The sequence below is a fragment of the Tachypleus tridentatus genome, chromosome 3, assembly GCF_004210375.1.
Source record: "Tachypleus tridentatus isolate NWPU-2018 chromosome 3, ASM421037v1, whole genome shotgun sequence".
Taxonomy (NCBI): domain Eukaryota; kingdom Metazoa; phylum Arthropoda; class Merostomata; order Xiphosura; family Limulidae; genus Tachypleus; species Tachypleus tridentatus.
The window spans coordinates 27,451,392-27,473,838 of record NC_134827.1 but is presented as its reverse complement, the minus strand read 5'-3'; the positions used below and the strand labels follow the sequence as shown (position 1 = coordinate 27,473,838).

Below are 22,447 nucleotides of genomic sequence, written 5' to 3'. Positions count from 1 at the left end.
ATACTAAGCCTAATTGGTATATAATGAAAAAAAGAGTGGAAAAGAACAGTGGAAATTAATATTAGAACTTGTATTTAAATGAATAATATTTAACCTTTCAAACAAACTTTCTTTTACGAAGTATGGGTGTTATTTAAATCTACTATCGCAGTTAGTTGATAGTAAAAGTTCGTCACTGTACTAAAAAGCCAGTTCTGTAAACGAGGAATTTGAAAGTTGGGAAGTATTTGCACTCAATTCTACACAAAAGTTAGGACTAATTCTTCAATACTCCAAAAGAGAAACTTCTTCCGAGACTAAACGTTTTCACGATAATAATGTCATACCATTTTCTCCTGTCAGTGCTTACAAAGAAAGACAACGAGTTCTTTAGCAAACTATTAAATGTAGTACATAGTGGTTGCAAATATTGAACGAGGGACTTCAGAAAATAAGGAAAACGGATACAGTAGAATTTCAACCTTAAATACACCTTAAGTGTCATGGGATCTAAACGATTAGAGCCTTTAGGATTCAGGTAATTCCATAATTTTGGACTAATGACCAAAAACAAAGCATCCAATCAGCAGCGAGTACACTGCTGCCACGAGAACTTTTCCCTACCTTGACGTAAATAACGTTTTTAACATCCATTCTTATAACGTATTGATAAATGAAAATGGTCAGTTTATTTACAGACATTGCATCGGGAGCCTTTTGATCGGGTAGCTCTACAAACTAACAACTAGACCACGTCCAGCCCTTTTAATAAAGAAGATCAAACAAAAGCGTGTTTATCAAAAGATTCAATCACTTCACATTAATACGCTACAAGCTTTCTTTGTTAACTTGCTAGAACTAAAGACATCCAAATTCACGTTAACTTGCTTCAAACTGTCACTGTAGACCTAAAGACAGTCACTTCATATTAATCTTCCACAAACTTTCTATTGAGGTTGAGGAAGTCAAGCTATGTAAATCGTTACTGTTTACTCAGGTAATAGATTCAAAATCGACAACTTAGTGTTTAAGTTACTCAGCAAATACCAGTTTATGTTTAACATGTTATGATATTCAGTTAATTAAAACTAACCCCACGTGAACGGACCTCGAGAAGCTTCTGTTTAACTATGAGGGGTTTTCATTATTAATGCTGTTAAACATTTATTATTTTCATCTAACTTAAATAAACTATAAACTAAAAGTAGATAAAAACCATAAACATTGTTAAATGTATTTGTTCTGTACAGTGGCGACTCGTCGAACGAGGCACTGGTTCACGCATAATTTACATTTCACTAATCTCGAAGACTTAAAACAACATAATTAAAATGTTTACTGTATTGTATTTTCACTGTAATAAAACATTAATTAATGCTATTAAAGCAGCGGTCGCGAGTAATTATTATGCTTAAAGAAACAGTAAGTACGTTCACAAGAATAATGAGCGCAAAAGTAAAGCTCGTTGTTATGCCAACAGAAGAACTTTGTTAGGCAAGTATTAGGCGCCTAACGAGGAAATGAAGAACGAGAATCTACGAGACCTGAATTGCATGGAGTTCAGCCGATGCAAAGGTAGCCATGTGTAGCATTGCGCCTCACCTGACAAAATATCGCCAGCGGCCGCTGGGCTTTTGTAGTTTGTTTATAATTGATAGATTAATCTTAACTATTAAATAGTTTTAATTTACAAATCAACTCTCCACATTGGTATATATATAATATACAAAAAATTATTACTTTTGTACTAAAATATATTCAAATGGTCTAAGTAATTTACTAATGAAGAATACGCAGGGTTAAAATAACATATAGTCAAATATATAGCAAGTGCATACTTTGTATACACACTAATTAAATCATTTCTGGCGCCTGTCAATCTGTTTTTTCTGTACAGTTGCTAGGTGAGACGGATACACAAAGAACATTTAGTGAATGAGCTAGGTACAGTAAATCAAGTGTTACTTGCTCAAAGATTTCTATCCTTCGAAGGCTTTGAACTTCTGCCAATGTTTTATTAATACTAGGGATAATTACAAGCTCAAATTAAACGACAAGATGTTCAGTTACTTTTTCCTAATCCGTTACAGAAGCTAAGAAGAAATAGAAGAGCCTGGACGTTAATTAGTAATTAATCAGTGGAACAGAACAAATAGTCAGGACGTACAATTCATTATAACATTTCGTTGGAGTTTTACTCAAAGTTTTATTTCTTATACAATTTCTCGCGATCTCTCGAACTGTAAAACATAGTTAGATAAAACAAAAGCTGTAAGACATGGGGCAACCAAGCACTTGACAAATGTGCCCAAGTATTTATGAGATGTTAATAAGAAAAGGTTTTCTCATGGGACACCATAACAATGTTTCCTTGGCTGTAAGCAGAGCGAAAATTTCAGAAGTGATATATTAATTGTTGTTTTTGCTTAAGGACGATTTAGGACAATTAAAAACCTTCTTTCCTCGTAAGGTCAAATGGTTATTTGTTATTAATGTTACATTAAGTTATAGTTGTTGCTGTCTTGTTTAAAATTAGCCACGTGGATGAAGCACGATTTTGTTCTTGAAACAAATAGATTCCGTAATAAACTGAGCTAAAATAAATACGTTAAAATATTATAGCACTATCTATTGTACGCCCATTTAACTACTTCGCAGAATGTAAACGGATCTTCACCATAATTGGTATGGGGGTTCACAATAGGTCCATGGGAGTGTACGTACGAATTTTCAGATTTGCAATTTCAACCCTATAGAAAAAATGATAGATTCATAGATTTAAGTTGTACAAGAAAAAATGTCCAGATGGAATAAAAGACGTGACACGGTGCTGAAATCGAAAATACAACTTTTATTAAACCACAGCAAGAAACAAAACATAGGAAAAATAACTATAGAGAAAATAAATAAGTGAACAGAATTTATATCTTGCTCACACAACCAACAGATAAAATAAGACTAGGTTAAGGCTAGGACTCGAAGGCAGATTCTTGCTCTCTTAAGAAAGAAATTCAATTTTTTCTTCTGGAAGCTGAGTCCAGATTCGTTTCGTAAAACGCCAGAACTGCAAAATATATTTTTCTTACAGCTTGCATCATAAAAAGGCACCGAGATGTAGAAATATCTCTTGTTTCGTGCGACAGATGCAAGGTATCTTTTGAACCGAAGGTTAAAAATACAATGTAAATATCCAACAGAACAGTAGCTAGGTTCCTAGACCGGTCAAACTACAAAAAGATAACCACTCAGAATTGGCTTAACAAGATACCATTACCGAGTTAATGCGTTCCAAAATGAGAACAGAAATCTGTGGATAAACTTGTGCTATGAGACAAGATATGTAATATGTGGATGTTACACAAGCACAGAGGACAAGTTGAAGCTTGATAAGCTGGTTAATGGAGAACGCAAAACACTCAACGCACAGTTAGCTAAGGGTCCATACTATGAATGTAGGGTTCGTGTTTCGCGCCTTCTTGCCGCAAAAATATGCTTGAATTAAATTAGGGTTAGATAAACTGTGTAGTTTTGGTAGTTTCTTGTACAACCACAATGATGGCGCGAGATAAATGTCCAAAACAAAACTAGGTATAAAGATAAATAAAACAATAGATTATTAACTGTAATTATCACTTTACGTTGATTTCTTTATTCTTTAAATACAAAATAACTCCAAGTTGTGAAGACTTGGGGCTCGGTATGGCCTGGTAGTTATAGCGCTCGGCTCGCAATCTGAGGGTCGAGGGTTGGAATCCCCGCCACACTAAACATGATTGCCCTTTCAACCGTGGAATGATATAATGTTTCGGTCAGTCCCACTATTCGTTGGCGGTGGGTGGTGATGACTATCTGCCTTCCCTCTAGTTTTACACTCCAAAATTAGGGATGGTTAGCACAGATAACGCTCGTGTAGCTTTTCGCGAAATTCTAAAACAAACAGAAGTGCTCGTAATGATCCCTAGTTTCGGGATGTTTACACCCATACCACAAATCTGGATTACCAGGAATTAGAGTTCATGAAATTTCTACGTCGTATTAGTAGCCAACATGTCCAGAATTATCATTCAGTTCTACAAATTTCGCTGCTTAACCCACAAATGTGCCAAAAAGTTATTTTTGGAAACGTCCTCCTCTCTCACCAACCATTTTCTCAATCACTCTAGCGTAATTTGATGATAGCGACATATGGTAATTTTTTTCTCTAAAACTAATCCTAGATGTACATCCTGCGACAGAAATATGGTGGAAATACCGGTCAATTTGTTCTAAGAATATGTTCTTGCTCAAGGCAGTGAGTGATAGATGTATTGTCAAGGGGAATATATCCCATCAAAATGAAATATTTTGCAAAAACGAAATAAAAAGAATTCGATAGAGACTACTTTATTAGTGATTTAATGTAGCCTATTTTTTTACTTCAGTAAAAGTATTTTCAAATTACAGATTTGCAAACAGTAGATAAACAAAAGATGCTATTTGGTTTAGTTTGAATCTCTCGCAAAGCTACACGAAGGCTATCTGCGCTAGCCGTCCCTAACTGAGCGTCGTAAGACTAGAGGGAAGACAGCTAGTCTTTACCACCCATCGCTGACTCTTGGGCTATTCTTTTTACCATCGAACAGTGGGATTAACTGTCAGATTATAACTGAATGAGTGGGTATGTTTGGTGTGACGGGGATTCGAGCACGAGATCCTCAGAAGTAGAGCGCCTCAACCACATGACCATGCGGAGCTGTCTTATTGTTTCTCGCAAATTATGACAACCACATCCTGGGAATTTCAATTCAATTTACATTTTCGTTTTGTCACGTGCAGTTATTATTCTGTTACTAGCAGAAACCCGCAAAACATTTACTATTAAATTAATATCTTTATTGCAACAGTACTTTAAATATAAGATTTCTAGAACACAGAATAATTTTAATCGCAAATACCGAAATCTAAAAGTCCATTTGTCTTAGGCCTAACATCAGTTAAGCCTAACTTGTATACGTTTTGTTTGCTTTAGTTTAAACTTACCCTACACGTATTACTATCAATAAATAAATTTTGTTTTATACCTAATGTTACACCTTAAGAACTTTGATACGGTGTTTTACAAAATACCTACTAAAATGTATTTACATCTGCTTGTTGCTTATATCCGTTAAAACAAAGTGCTCATGTATCATTTGGATTTGGTTAGTAAGGTGAGTGCGCAATTTCAGGACAGACAAAAACTGAATATTATTACAGTATAGTGCTTGCCGCATGCTAATAATGGGATTGACCGTAACATTTTAACGCCCCCACTGCTGAAAGGGCATGTTTGGTGCGACGGGGATTCGAATCCGCGACCCTCAGATTACGAGACGAACGCCTTAACCCACCTAGCCATGCCGGGCCACATGGTTCATAACAAGTACGTATGTTATGTACAGTCTATACGGTTTCGTAGTTCAATCAAACTCAAAGCTGTAATAATTCTCTAAGCATTTTAATCTTCTCTGGTCATTGTCATCAACTTGAAGTAACACAAAAACAAACCAACATTCGCTCCATTTCAACCTCTCCGGTGGTCATTCGGCTTGACTTTGAAATAATGAAGCACCACAGAAACAAACGTGAATTATGTTCTGTTTTAACCCTTTTTGCGGTCAATCAGTTTCAGGGACTTTTTCAAGAGACATAAATGTAACTTACACTTAGTCACTTTTTATCCATTTCGCTGTTCAAAGTGATAAAAATTCTCGAAAAGTAATCTGCGATCTAAGTTGTTTATGTGAGATGAGAAAATATGCATAACCAAAAAACACTTTAAACGTAGTAGAAAGTAAAATAAATATATACTTTCCGTTACACATAATACTGGCTGTAAGTGACCGTAAAGAAACACTCGGCTCGGAGTTTTCATTCACTCAAATAGCGTTAAATTACTGCACTTTTTAATGAGGCCACCTTTATGATTCCTTTTAAAAGTAGAAACATCACAAGTATGCTGTATGACAGAACTAATAATAATGATTTGCAATGTTAAAAAGTCGGATCGAACTGTTCTAGGAAATATAAAACTGGAAAACATCAGTTATTGATTCAACGTAAGGGTATCAGTTGTTGTACCGTAGCGTATACGTTTCTTATTGATTGCCTCAAATTACCATCATACAATTTTTTTAAAACTTTTAATCGTCTTTATGGTGTTCGTACGCGTAAGAGCGTGCATATTATTCATCTACTTAAAATATGTGCTCTAAACTTAATACAGAGTGGTCACACAATAACAGTGTTATAACTACGAAAAAATACACGGCAGCCGAAAATGAAAATTAGAGAGCACGATTACCAAAGAAACGTGACAAGATTAAACGATAAAAAGAAGTTGATAAATTTTACCACCTGGGGCGCGATTTTAGTAGTAGTTTATATAAATAATCTAATAATGTTTCATAATTAATAACCTAAGCCTAATTATTATTCATTCCTTTTACTAGATATTAATTGACGGCTTTTTTTTTCTAATCAGCTGCATAATTCATAACCTAAGCCCAATTGTTAATTCCTTTACTAGAAGCTAACCGATGGCTTGTTTTTCGTCATGTGTCTTGACTTTTAATCGTCTTAACAAGTAGGCGTTTGTGTATGAATCCTGGCTTTGTTAACTTTTATATTAGGCTTTTTTGTGAGTATTACCAATTAGGTGGTTCTAGAAGGCTTATTTCGATTTTCCTTTTGTTTGTTCCTCTCCCACTGCTTTACTATTATTCTACATAATTCTTTTCTCCAGCGTGATGGATCACTACAGACAGATCGGTACACTTATTATACTCCGAGTTTCGACAATGCATGAGAATGTATGGTGTTTTGCTTTCTGTTTCGGTATTTAGGTGATTTACTGTGTACCCACTGCGATCGTACTGTGTTGTAGTTCTTGAATGAAGGAATAATGCAAGTAAAACACTGACACATTCGACGGAGTTAATTAAATTAAAAGTTCGACTTTTTCAAACAGTATTTGATAACTGCTGATGGATGTCTTTATTTCATCCAAGTAACGTCCAGCTAATTTTTTTGCTTTACAATGGGTCAAATGCTGCAAATCGTCTCTGCCCTATGATGCAGTTCAAATATCTACTTATAAATTGGCAAGCCTATGAAACTAAACTGGTTTTCAAGTACAGTGTAAAAACAACAGAAGTTCTAGAGTGCCGCCATATTGTATCCCTTAAGATGGAAGAAAGCTAGCACCAAACTCTTTCATTTTTTACCGAAGTTTCAATGTACAGAAACCTGGTATTCACGAAAACTTCGAATATCAGATTAATTAAACACAACACTCGCTATATACTGATTAACCAAGGTGTCTCTAACAGTTATTCCTACTTGCATGCTAATGGTGTATTTATTTAATGGTCTTAAGTTTCACTAACTCGTAGTAGCCTAACTGTTTATTAATACAATCCTGGACATACTACACGTGCAGACAGGCTTACATTTCAAACCACCGAGACACATTCATGTACATATATTAAACACACGCAAACAGAAATGTGTTCAAATATTATAAACTTTAGTCTTTTTATCAATTAAATTTAGAACGTGTCTTCTTTCGCCTGAGCAACGCTTATATTACTACCATATAACGCAAAACTGACCTTAAAAATGCCAGTTAATTGAAATTTAGAATACGTAATGTTACGCCTGCTTATCTAGAAAGTCACGTTAAACCTTAGAGCACTTACATAAGTGCACAGCAATTTACAAGTCTAAAATCATGTTTATGGCATCCATAAAAATTTATCAAAATGTCACGAACCTCAGATTCTCTCCAGCAGGTGGCATTATTAAATCTACATGGAGGAATAGGTTAAATGACTTATTTGCCCATAGAATTATTTCACGTTATTTTACTTGTCCGCCGTCTTAAAAAGCAAGGTCACAGAAATGAGGACGTTATAACTTGTACTCACATGAATTTATTTTTAAATTGTTAACTCCCAAGTGAAACTAAAATCTGCCTTTCATTTGTGCTTCAGTTCCACTATCTTAACAGCTACAAACACACACACACAGGTTGACTACGGAGATGTACCAAGCCGCTCGTATTGCCTGATGACTTCGAATCTGTAACTCAGTTCTACAGCGTATTTCCCCTTACAAAAATATCTGATATAAAGTTCTCATGTCCAAAGCATATCCCTCCTCCTTGATGCTTGCCACAGTTTATCTAGTGTTAGAGAACGAAGATTAGCCAGCACCAGTTTCGACAACTCGATAGCACAGGAATTCAAAGGTGCTGCTTCTGGCAACTTGCCAGTTACATTTTTGTAAAAAAATAGCACGAATACCCATTTAATTTTTCTGCTACTTCAGGTGGGTAACGATTGAACACATGCGTTGTAGAAGCAATTTTGTAGACTTGTGTTACTTTTATAGAAGAGAATACTTTTTGATTGAGTTACATACTGTTGCCTCGGCCACGTGAATGATTTTTGTCACTGAACTTTGTGCTTGTGAATTCTCCTCTGTTACAAGACTCTGCACTTTATTTATCACAGTTGAGGGGTGATTTGTTGCGGGTCCATTTTTCTATGGTCCTGATGTCCCAAACTTACCCATTTTTTTTGCCTTCCAATTCCACTAAATACATGGAATATTCCCGTAATTTATCTCAACATCTTTATGATCCGAAAATGTGAATATTTTCTTTGAAATGGCGTTTACATACAAATTAATTCTCAAATGTATTTCTAATCACTATCTTATATTCATGGAAGAATAAATTAAATAAATGAGTTTTACCACGTATACCTGAAAATAAGACTAAGTTGGCTCTGACATGTATTATTGACTAACTTTCTGTATACATAATGCTGAAATTAGGTTTATCTTTTGGTTGAACAAACTTTTCGAAACATTAAAATTGTTCAAAACTTTAGATGTTACACGTATAAAATAGTTATCTAAAATTTAACACAACAGTTCAATTTGAAGTAATTTTAAACATTTTTGAAATATCTAAATCATTTGTAACTACTATTATAAAACTTTGTACATCAAGAATCCTTATATTTCCCATATTTCTTAAAGGCAGCCTAGAGTTCAGCAAGAACTCTGCCATATCTAGAACATCTCTTCTTTTTTTACTTTTAGTAAGAAAAGTTTTGTATTTTTTCTAAAATTTTATAAATTACTAAGCTTTAATCCCATCTAAGTTATCAGTCTATAACATTGCCATCTACTTAGAACTTATGAATTAACGTCAAAAATCGAAAACTTGACAACAGGCTTCAGCCTAAGGCTAAAGTTTGATATCAGAATATTTTAAGATATATATTTAGTATATATTAATACTGTATTATGGATAGTGAATCTATAAGTTTTTCTAAATTCACAGCCATAACACGGTATCAATATATGATAAGTATACATCTTAATATTTTTCCACGTTAAAATTCAACACAACTTACGAATTTTTTCCTATTATCAAAATTACTTCAAAGTTAAGAAATATCCATTAATCTATAAAATTCAATATATCGAAAATATTATGTTTTGGAAACGCATCTAAAACAACACGAGTTTTCAAAACAGTATTACTCTGATTTAAAATCTTTCTTTATTACTTGTTAATAAAACTTCAAAGTTAAGAAATATCTATTAATCTATAAAATTCAATTTATCGAAAATATTATATTTTGGAAACGCATCTAAAACAACACGAGTTTCCAAAGCAGTATTTAAAATCTTTCTTTATTACTTGTTTTCCCCCTCATAATAATATTACCAATCATACGTTGTTTTAATCACCAAGGTAACTGTAGACTATTCGATAGATACGACACACAATTCGTATAAAATTAATCTTTTGTCACCTGTACTGTTTGAAGATCTTAGAGTTAGACGTGGGGCGAAGTCGGTCCATAGTATTCTCTTGTCCGGCCATTGCTAGATCGGTCTGCTGCGTCCGAAAGGCAACTCGTCAATTTCTCTCTCCTCCGGGTGCAAGTTGTAACGGACTAATGACACATTAATTTACGCTTCGTAGTTTAAAATAGTGTAGTGATAAGACACACAAGTTAGAAACACCTGCTCACGTAGGTCCGATTTAACAACTGAAAACTAACGCTGCACCGAAGTCGATACTTACTCTTACAAACTTAGTCGGAAATACGTGACAGTGAACTCTACATGTCCTAATGAATGTTTTATGGGATATTTCGATACTTTTTGTGTAGTTGATACAAAGTCATAACGTTCCCAACGCGATAATATACCTTAATTCAACGTTTACTGTTCTGCACCTAAAAATAACTTGTTTACGGAATATTCATAACACTACATGTGGTCATCTCTAACTGTTCTAATTCCAACTGTGAAAATGACTACACTTTGATTTTTTTTTTTTACGTTCAGCAGCATTCAAATCGCTGAAGACCAGAAAGACTATGTTCGCCGACTCAACTGCGAAGCCTGGCAAATTACTACTACATTAAATACACGTGTTAATCACGTTAACAGTGGATCAAATTCACAATGAAGACCTGCACGTTCTTAGTTTAAGTTTAATACAGATTGTTCAACGCACACTAAGCCTGATTCTAAACAAGTCTCAGAAACTAATTTGGCACTGATAGTTCTTCATGTTCAGCCATCCTTAAAGATTCTCGACGAGAATCTTATAGATTGGAACTCGACTACTTAAAACTTATAAATGTTCACCTATCCAACTCACCTCACAGTTTTAAACCGATATGACAACATAAACTCACGGCGACAAATTTAATATCGTGGAAACATGGAAAGGTTGAACGTCGATTACGCGGTTTCTAAGTTTCCGAAGATGCACAAAAATTATGAGACAACTAAGCAGCTTCCTTTTACTGGTGATACGTATCAACAACAGCGTTAGCCCTCCTGATTCTGATTGCGCCTCGTGCTAAGAACAGCTGACGTAGCTTGAGTGACAGATCAATGATAGCAGTAAGAACCAACAACTTAGGGGAGGCAGGCTTAGGAACAGAAAGAGAAAATAGAAGTTTTGTCAATATGGAAAGAACGCTACTTGTAATTCAAATGACCAACGTGAACCAATTATTGTTTTATATAAAATAAGAAGAAATAATGTCACTAGTACATGAGGTGAGGAAATCTCCTTCTATGTTTCAAATATCGAACAAAGTGTCAAACTAAAACTACGTCATCATTTACGTCAATGTATTATTTATAATTTTAAACAGCGCGAGTTGTATCACGATGGTAATTATTTACAAAATAATGTTGACTTATAACATGTCAGGTAATTACGACATAATGTTGTCGAAACGTTGTATATTTGTCATCAAATTTCTTTCTTAGCCCATTCAAGACGTCTGGCCGCGTGGTTAGGGTGTTTGACTCGCAGTTTGGGGTCCGCGGGTTCGAATCATCGTCCTACCAAACTCGCTCGCTTTTTCCAGCTGTGGTAGCATTATAATGTGACGGTCAATACCACTATTCGTTGGTAAAACCGTAGCCCAAGAGTTGGCGGTGGGTGGTGATGACTAGCAGCCTTCCCTCTAGTCTTACACTGCTAAATTAGGGACGGCTAGCACAGATAACCCTCGAGTAGCTTTGTGCGAAATTTCAAAACAAACAAACAAACGTTCAAATTTGAGATAACGACACGTGCAGGCTTAGCCGGCTGAATAAATGTGAATCTGAGGGGGTTAGAGAAGATTGAGGGCACGTCACTTGTTATTCTAACCGTGACCGTATTGTTTGTTTGTTTTTTGAATTTCGCACAAAGCTACTCGAGGGCTATCTGTGCTAGCCGTCCCTAATTTAGCAGTGTAAGACTAGAGGGAAGGCAGCTAGTCATCATCACCCACCGCCAACCCTTGGGCCACTCTTTTACCAACGAATAGTGGGATTGATCGTAACATTATAACGCCCCCAAAGGGCGAGCATGTTTGGCGCGATGGGGATGCGAACCCGCGACCCTCAAATTACGAGTCCCACGCCTTAACACACTTGGCCATGCCGGGCCGTGACCGTATTCAAATAACCATTCATTAATAAATCAAAATTTGAGGGATATATGAACCCCCTCTCCCACCCGGTTTAGCCGGTTATGCACATTCAGTGATTCGTAGGATTGTCGCCAGATTAATTAATTTTTTTATAAAATTTAAGCGACTTAAACTACAAAGCTATGCGTATTTGGGACACCATTGTTTGTTTGTTGTTAAAACACAAACCTACACAATTGACGATTCCTAGACATGCTTGGGATATTTTTATTTATTTGTTATTGAAGCAGAAACCTATACAATGGACTATTTCTAGGCATACTTGGAATACTTTTGTTTGTTTCTCGTTAAAGCACAAAGCTATAGATAGTCTATTTGTGTTGTTCTCAGTATCGAAACCCGGTTTTTTACGTTACAAGCCCATGCACTTATCACTGAGCCACTGAAAGGCTAACTTGTGTGTATTTTGAAATTAGTTAACTTTTTAAGACTTTGAAGTCTTTGAATTTCTTTAAGTGGTGTGTTTAAATTCGGAATTTACAATGAATGACTTTCGTGCTATCCATTTATTTGTCTGTATTCAACACGGAGGAGAGATCTCTACTTTAGAGTTTGCGACTAACAATCGATGTAATGAAGGCAGTGAATTTTGAAAGAGTTTAAAAGAAAGCTTGATGGAAATATGACTGATAATAACTGACTTTAAGTTGTTTTAAAATAGTTTTAGTTTGACTTACAGAATGGGACATCTGAGATGGACCAATGTGTCCTTTATTGTTCCTAAATATTATGTTATAATGAGAGGTTTATACGGGTCTCTGAAGTCATGCAGAAGTGTAGAGGTTTTTGGAAGTATTCCAAGAATGGTGCACGAGCCAAAAAATAAAATATAGGTTTAAAGAAAGAGAGTGAATTCGTTGAATGTAAGCTACAAAAGAAGTGTAAATAAAGAAAGAACTGTACTTCAGAAAACTATATGCAAACTTTGATAGAGAAAGTGGACCATTGGTTGGACCGAATAACACATTTAACAATTAATTCAACGAATATACATGTAAAAACGGCTCGTTTGGGTTTAGACAATTTTTTATGTAGGGAAGCGAACAACGTTTCGACCTTCTTCGGTCATCGTCAGGTTCACAAAAAAGAAGGTCGAAACGTTGTTCGCTTCCCTACATAAAAAATTGTCTAAACCCAAACGAGCCGTTTTTACATGTATATTTTTCTCGACATCACTGATTATTAATTCAACGTGTATTTGCCCCAATGATTATTTGGAGTGTCTTTAAAGCTAGGGGAGTTGAGAACTAGTACAACTCCAGGCGTCTCAAATATGTTTTGTTTTTTGTTGTTTTTTTGACAACCGTGATAACTTTTGTGCTACAAGTTAACTTATGATATCACATCTCCTTTCCATGCATACAAACAAGTACATGGGAAACGTATAAGAAACGGTGTAAAAATATTTCTTCAGCACGTGATTAGAAAAACAAACAGCGAGTTAATAATACCAACTGAAGAGAGCTGTTCGTGACAAGCCTAACCATAGCATCACATAAAAGCTAGGGGATTTTCAATGCGCGTGGGGTGGGAAGCTCACGTTCTTCTCCTACATCCCAAAACTAGCCCTTTTCTCAATCACAACAAAATGTGAACAACTATTGAAAGACATATCTGATTACTTTATGTGTACCTGAAATAAACCACAATCCCCATGGTCACTCTTAACACCTCTTCACAAAACATCTTGTCTTGCAATATTTGACAAGTGCCATTCTTGTCAACGACTCCATTTCCTTTTAACATTCTATACATGTTATTGACCAGGTGATTACAAATCAATTGAGGCTCGACATGGCCGGGCGGTTAAGGCACTCGACTCGTAATCCGAGGGTCGCGGTTTCGAACCACTGTCACACCAAACATGTTCGCTCTTTCAGCGGTGGAGGCGTTATAATGTGACGGTCAATCGCACTACTCGTTGGTAAAAGAGTAGTTTAATAGTTGGCGGTGGGTGGTGATGACTAGCTGCCTTCTTTCTAGTCTTACACTGCTAAATTAGGGACAGCTAGCGCATATAGTTCTCGTGTAGCTTTGCGCGAAATTTAAACAAATCAATTAACAGAGGTTTGGCAAGATCGAAAGTAGAACGTCGATTACCATGTTACATGTTCAATAAGAGTCCATGGATGGGTTCAATGGCACGTGATTATTTCATTGGTAAAGCTAATGATTAAAAGAACTGAAAAACAAGAAGTATTACTTTGGGAGAAGTTGTTCAACATTCAATTAAATAACAACAACGTTTTTTTTGTTTGTTTATTTAAGAAAAAATAAACGTGTGATATTTATTTGAGTAAAACAGTTTACGTGTGCAAAATATATCCAAGTTAGAGTAGAGGATTACCTGTATGAGGATGTAATACAAAGAACAGAAATGTTATATGGGTTGGTGAGAATTTCGCGCAAAGGTACAAGAGGGTTATCTGCGCTAGCCGTCCCTAATTTAGGAGTGTCAGACTAGAGGAAAGACAGCTAGTCATCACTACCCACCGTCAACTCTTGGGCTACTCTTTGACCGTCACCTTATAACGCCCCCACGGCTGAAAGGGCGAACATGTTTGGTGTGACGGGGATTCGAACCCGCCATCATCGGCGTACGAGTAGAGTGTCTTAACTACTTGACTATGCCGGGCCTAAAGGTTATATGAAAGAACAATAACTTCTGTAAGGCCGTAAGGTAACTGTAAGAAAGAAAGTGTAAACACCTAGACTTTTTTAAAATTTAAATCACAACTGGAACTTCTCCTAGTGTATCAGCAACAAGTCTTCCAACGCTAAAAACTGGGCTTCTAATAGCCAATCGGGCTACTTCGTTCTTAATTACAAACAAACAAAGGATTTATTTGTTTGTTTTGGAATTTCGCACAAAGCTACTCGAGGGCTATCTGTGCTAGCCGTCCCTAATTTAGCAGTGTAAGACTAGAGGGAAGGCAGCTAGTCATCACCACCCACGGCCAACTCTTGGGCTACTCTTTTAACAAAGAATAGTGGGATTGACCGTCACATTATAACGCCCCCACGGCTGAAAGGGCGAGCATGTTTAGCGCGACGGGGATGCGACAAACAAAGGAAATATTATAACTGGAACAAACAGGAACATACCATACCTACTCTTGACGAAGGAACGATTAGACGTTACTTAAGAAGCGCATGCGCACTAAGAGAGAGATGACACCATTGTTTCCTCCGCACACTCACAAGCTCTCTGTATCTACGACTTGATTTCCTTCAGATAATCTTCTTGATAAAGAGCCATATCTCCAGATGTTTGTTTATAAGCTTTTAGGCTTATCGCTGAGCCACCTGGGAAGCATCACAACAGAGAAACTTTGGTGCATTTAACCTGCAGTAATAACTACTTTATTGTTATAAAAAAAAATTCGGGTAAAGATTCTGTTCCAGTATTTTAACGGGTAGTAGTTTTGGTAAAGGTAACTGAAAAAAAATCTCCATGTTATACAGAATGATATTAACATTAAATACGAATAATGCAAGTCTTTGTTAGATAAAAGCAAAATCATTTCGATAAGTTTGCAGATCACGTTTCGTGAAGTGGAACATCAATATGGCAAAGTCTAAAACGCGTTCGTCATTCGTTGAACCGAAGCAAAATTGTGATTCTAGTCTTATAAATAAAAAAAAAAACATCGTTGTAAAAAAAAAAAAAAAAAAAATTAAAAATGGCGCAGCTTAAATAAATGAAATCAAAACTGGTGGCCAAACTTGTAACTACGCTGATAGCGTTGGTAACAACTTTGCAGCGGATATTATTCATACATTAGTGTTAGCTAGGCCACGTTTTCTGTTCATCTTTTGGTATGATAATCGGTGAAATACATCAGCAAGAAACTCAATTACAATTGGAAATATTGTATCTGAGGTATTTCTCCATGGTTTGCCTTGAAATTTAATGGGTAAAGTAAGAGTCCCGTAGCGCACATCCACAGGAAATATGTGATAGTTTGGTTTGCTACAGATCGCGATACAGTAAGTAGAAAATTGCTAAACTATTACTCATGTTAATAACACATAGTGTGTCCTACAGCGCGTTGTTTTGGCTGCAAGACACGCGGTATGTGTCATGATCATAGCTCGGTTTTCGATCAAGTGTAACAGTAACTGATCGTAAAAAAAAAAAAAAAAAAAAAAATACAACTTACTAAATGAATACTGAGTTACAATAGTTATCAAACTGCCCTGTTCTGAGTTTCACTAAAACATAGAAAGAGAGATTGGTACTTGTCTTGATGGGACCGGCATGGATAGGTGGTTAGAACGCACGACACGCAATCTGATAGTCTAGGATTCGAATCTCCGTTCTACTGCGACTTTACACTGTCTGTGGATTTCACGTGACTTATTGATCCGCATGCTCAAAATCCTTTTAATAGAATATACTCCACCTTTTGTAGTACATATATATCTCAGAAGGTAAACTCTCTTAGTTATCCTCGTTCTTACGGAAAGAACGCCACTGGCTTAAATATACTTATATCAGATGTGTGTTTTTCTTATAGCAAGGCCACAACGGGCTATCTGCTGAGTCAACCGAGGGGAATCGAACTCCTGATTATAGTGTTGTAAGTCATTAGGCTTACCGCTGTACCAGCTGAGGACTGACATCATATTATTATTAAAAAATTATATTATTGTTTGAAACTTTGTAAAATTCAATATTTTTTTCACTTTCCTAAATCGCATCAATGCCTTTACTTCTATTTTTAAATTTACTGCAATGATTCTCAGTAGCTAACAATTAACTATCTAATCTATATCTTGTTCTGTTTGTTTTTTGAATTTCGCGCAAATCTACACGAAGGCATCCTGCGCTAGTTGTCCCTAATTTAGCAGTGTAAAACTAAAGGGACGACAGCTAGTTATCACCACCCACCGCCAACTCTTGGGCTACTCGGCTACTCTTTTACCAACGAACAGTGGGATTAGTCGTCACATTATAACGCCGTGGCCATGCCGGTCCTTGCATGCAAGAGAAGATTTTACGAGTGTTAGAAACCCAGAGATTTGGTCACATACGAAGTTAGTTAGACAAGACAGAACTGAAGGTCCAACATGGCCAGGTGGTTAAAGCGCTCGATTCGTAATCTGAGGGTCGCGGGTTCGAATCTCCGTCGCACCAAATAGGCTAACCCTTTCAGCCGTGGGGGCGTTATAATGTGACGGTCATTCCCATTATTCATTGGTAAAAGAGTAGCTCAAGAGTTGGGGGTAGATGGTGATGACTAGCTGCCTTCCCTCTTGACTTACACAGCTCAATTTGAGACGGCTAGCGTGTAGTTTTGCGCGAAATTCAAAACAAACAAACAATCGTCCTCTTACATGCAACAAAATCGCGTTGACACTTTTCTTGTATTCACGTTAAATGCGAACAGAGACGTAATCCTTTTGTGTTCTGCTTTTATGCTTTCAGAATAAGAGAGACGTAACTGATAGTATATTTATTTTCCTTTCGTTTCGCGTTTCTTTTATTAACGACTATTTGTTGAAAGCGATGCGTGCTGGTCGTATTTCCTCTGATTCCAATTATCTGTTAGAGAACATATTACAGTAACAAAACGCTCACCACTGAAAATATAGTGAAAATACAGCTCACCCAATGGAGTTGGTGTGGAACTCCTTGTTCCCAAGTTCTATCTTGTCACTGCCAAGAAAAACGGGAAAAATAAAATAGAACAGATGTAATAATTTATTAATATAGTAGGCTTACGGGTTTGTTATATTTACACCTATAAATACGGAGGGTTAATCACATCTTATAAGAAGGGCTTGCATTTGCTTCTGCAATGGTGCGTCGTCTTAGAAACAAGCCATGGACTATGGACTACATTTTTAACGCCTTCAGTAATATTTGGTTCATACAACCGCCCTTCCACAAGAAGTGAAATCTTTCCACGTTAGGCTTATGGCTGGTGGATTGTCAGTTATTTTCGAGGAAGGATGTTCGAAAAGTGATACTGTTGGACAATATGGATGTAAGAAGTCTTTATTGTTACCCAAGAAAACCAAAATCTTGCACATCAGAGCATTTACGACAATTTGTCTTCCAAATCTATAACCCAAGCCAATCTTGGTCGATTTAATCATTCGGAAAGTGAGAATAAAAAGAGAGCCATTCCACTCAGAAACACTATACACATCTCTCGATGCTTTTAACATAATAATAAACAACGGTTTGTAGTTCATAAAGGCTCAAAATAAAAAAAAAATGCTTGCAAGAATTCAGCAGTATCTGTAAATAAATAACTGTATTCATGAAAAAAGATGTTTGTTTTGTTTTTTTTAAATTTCGCGCAAAGCTACTCGAGGGCTATCTGCGCTAGCCGTCTCTAATTTAGCAGTGTAAGACTAGAAGGAAGGCAGCTAGTCATCACCATCTACCCCCAACACTTGAGATATTATCTTACCAATGAATAATGGGAATGACCGTCACATTATAACGCCCCCACGGCTGAAAGGGCGAGCATGTTTGGTGCCACTGGAATTCGAACCCGCGACCCTCGGATTACGAGTCGAACGCCTTAACACGCTTGGCCATGCCAGGCCAAAAAAAAAAATGATTAAAGAAACTGGGAGTATTAAAACCTATTCGACCACATCTCTGTTTAATCCCCCGAAGTCACTCCAAGAGCATTTATGTATTTAATCTACTTAGACGTGTTATTGAAAGCCGATATCCGATAAACAGAGGCTTGCTAGAACTGAAACTGTGATATCCGCCAATACTGAGCAGTCCTGAAGATCAAACTCAGCATAATCGATGATGGTGAATGTAGTCCCAGAATGATTAGTGTAAATAATAATACTAGCTAATTTATCTAAAACCAAATTATGACGCTAAGGCTACATTAAGTCCTGCATAATGCTAATAACAACGTAGAAAACAATGTTTGTTTTGTTTCTTTTAAATTTCGCGCAAAGCTACATGAGGACTATCTGCGCTAGCCGTCCCTAACTTAGCAGTATAAGACTAGAGGGAAGGCAGCTAGTCATCACCACCCACCGCCAACTTTTGGCCTGCTCTTTTACCAACGAATAGTGGGATTGACCGTAACATTATAACACACCCATGTCTGAAAGGGCGAGCATGCTTGGTGCAACGGGAATTCAAACCCCCGACCCTCAAATTACTAGTCGAACGCTTTAACCCACCTGGCCATGCCGGGCCCCCAGCTAGATAAACGGTGAAAGATAAAACAGATTGGGTCTCCTTTGTTTGCAAACTGCCTTTCGTGTTCTAAATTCTCAGTGCTCACCCTCCAGTTGTGTGGATTTTAATGACATCGTACATGGTTCGTGACAGCTATGAATAATGTAGCTTACTTTTGAACTTGCCACGTGGTTCAACCCAGAAGAGATGTTTCCTTGTCGATGACTGTTATAAAATGCTCTGATGCCTATACCTCCTATACATAAATTCTACGTTAAAAAGTGGGTTCTGTTCCAGCCTGTAAGCAAATCTTCGATCGACTCTACTATTATATATACATACATTACTCTTTCCTCAGCCATTTCGGCAAAATTATTACCAGTAATTTGTCATTTTCTTGTTCGACAGGTAATGTTTCGAGTTACAATAAAAAGTATTAGTAAATCCATTTCTCTGACGAACGACCTATAATCACGTGGCTCATAAAATGGTAAACACGTCATTTCTAAACTGGGTTAGTTTTACACCACGTTTCAGGTTGAAGACAAAATCTGATAAGAAATTAATTACCAGTTTGTTTAAACTTTGTTCGTATTGTCAGATGTTTGGGTGTATTGTATATTGTATACGTTCTTATATTATTTGTTCTCCTGTCGCTTAGTAGGCATATTTTTAGATATTTCTTTAATGGCAATGAAAGCATAGTAATTTTTAGTTTTGAGCAGGGGTGTAGATTTTTAACACCCGATGGGGGGGGATGATTTTTGCAACCAATTATGTGGACTGTTCAATTTACAAATTGGTAATCTCTGATTACGTGAACCTGAAAGCTGTAAACAAGCAGTGACAGAGTAATCTTGTTGCCACGATACTTGCATATATACTTAGGCCTACTGACAAAATTCAAAACTAGCAAACCAACATTTCAGGGCCCAGTATTCGCCAGTGGCTCATCAGTGAGTTCGAATCTTTTAGTTTGGTTAATTGGTTGTTTTCGAATGTCGCGCAAAGCTACATGAGGGCTATCTGCGCTAGCCGTCCCTGATTTAGCAGTGCAAGACAAGAAGAAAGGCAGCTAGTCAGCATCCACCGCCAACTCTTGGGCTACTCTTTTACTAACAAATGGTAGGAATGACCATCACATTATCTACCATATACACACACACACAATTGAAAGGGTGAATATGTTCTATGAGATCTGCATATTGCGTCCTAATCACCAGGCCATGCCAGGTCCCTGGTTTGTTTCCAATATTCGCGTGAAGCTTAACATTTAAAATGAAACAAATAATAAGAATAAAAATATCAAAACAAAAGAGACCTTTAGGACTCCAAAGATCTTCCCAGATTAAATTAAATTAATTTAATGTATTAAAGTACATGTGAGACGAATGAAATAAAGTACATTAAAACATTCCAATGACTGGAATTCAGTTTTACATTTTATAGCATGTTTGTTTACAGTTAAACACTAAACTGCACAATGTGCTATTCGTGCTATCTTTACCACAGGTGTTTTTTTTTGTTGGTTTTTTTAATTTCGCGCTAGCCGTCCCTAATTTAGCAGTGTAAGACTAGAGGGAAGGCAGCAAGTTATCACCACCCACAGCCAACTCTTGGGCTACTCTTTTACCAACGAATAGTGGGATTGACCGTCACATTATAACGTCCCCAATGCTGAAAGGGCGAGCATGTTTGGTGCAACGGAGATTTGAACCAGCGACCCTCAGATTACGAGTCGAACGCCTTAACCCACCTGGCCATGCCAGGCCACACCACGAGTGTCCAAACCCAGTTTTTAACGTTATAAGTTTTCAGATTTACTGCTGTGTCACTGGAATGTGAGAGGGCTTTTATAGAATATTCACTCACTAGTTTCGGTTGTTTTTTTTCTCAGTATTCTCACATAGGTTATTTAGCCTTTGAATCCCCGTATTTTAGCTATTATGGCATTAGGTGTTGTACGAAAATGTTTTTTTTTCTATTAACACCTAGTTTGAGCACTCAAATCTATGGACTGGGTATTACAGTAAAAGATGCGAAAATTTATGTTTATAACCTACATGAAATTATCTTACAGATAAAGTGGTTTTGAAATGACTTTATAAAGTTCTCCACTGGTACAGCGGCAAGTCTACGTATTTTAACGCTAAAATCAGGGATTCGATTCCTCTCGGTGGACACAGCAGATAGCCCGATGTGGCTTTGCTAAAAGGAATACACACAGATTCTCTAACGACCTTATTTCCACATGGTAAAATATTATTATACACAACAACACCTTCTCTAAACAAAAACGCGGGTACTTATTTTTTTGTACCCACTGACCTGAAATTAGTGACAAAGAATTCATTTTTCCCCTGTGTATTTTCAGTGAGACACTTTAATAATAACTGCATAATTCTGATACGGACTTTTGATCCATGAAATGGAGTTCAAAAATAAAAAGAATCATACCAATTTGTACAAGTGTCTATTTCACCTCCAGGAAGTAGATGCAACCTTCTAGCCATTACTTTGTATAGAAAAAGGATTAAAGCAGTGTTTTCCTAACTTTAAACATCCATGTAACAATTTTGAAAGTTCAATCTTACTGGTATATCACTGGGGATTAGATGGTGACAAGTCGTCAGGTTTGTATGACTGCTGTCTGAGGAAGGTGAATACTCACATAATAATACACATGATACACAAAAATAGAAAGAATAATAAGACAGGAACTTATGAAATTTATTTACATTGCTCGTTGAATTTAATTGTAAAGTAACTATCTTTAAATTCAAAGTTGCATATGTACCTATAAATAAGTGAGTTGATGATTGTTCAAAGGGAGGATTGGAACTGCTTGTGACCAGACTTAAGACGAAGACGTGACTCCACGTCAATAAGACGATTTCGGGCTCCGGTGCAAAACTTTTTTAAAGGAGGTATCCCCGTTAATTTTTCGCCCCTGCCGGGTACCACTTGAAACCCTTCCAGGTACCACCGATGATACATGTACAACACTTTGAGGATCATGTGTTTTACGGCCCTTCGACATCTGGTTAATAACGACATCTGTACTCAAATATTGTTTTTAAATTATCTGAATATTTTTGATTACAGATATGTATTCTAAACTAGTTATAATGTTCTGAAATGAGTAATTATTTGGAGCACAACATTTTTATAAGTTTAGTAAGCAAATAATATTATTACCTTCAGATGAAAGCAAGCAACCCACTCTCTCTCTCTCTGTATGGGTATTTGGGTA

At 36.6% G+C, this 22,447-nt stretch overlaps 1 protein-coding gene across 12 annotated transcripts in view; it reads right to left on the bottom strand.

Moving 5' to 3' along the window:
• Positions 1-11,035, bottom strand: part of LOC143246596 (oxysterol-binding protein-related protein 2-like) — a 65,110-nt gene extending 54,075 nt beyond the window's left edge. For 2 of the 12 annotated variants that reach the window (XR_013026055.1, XR_013026054.1), the window contains exon 1: positions 9,831-11,015. Coding sequence is in view for 6 of the 12 variants with exons in the window: in XM_076493598.1 (XP_076349713.1) it covers positions 9,831-9,901 (71 nt within the window). In the remaining 6 variants the exon portion in view is untranslated. Of the gene's footprint in view, positions 1-9,830 lie in introns of all 12 variants that reach the window. The other 10 variants (XR_013026056.1, XR_013026058.1, XR_013026057.1 and 7 more) reach the window with 10 other exon arrangements.
• Positions 11,036-22,447: the final 11,412 nt, after the last annotated feature.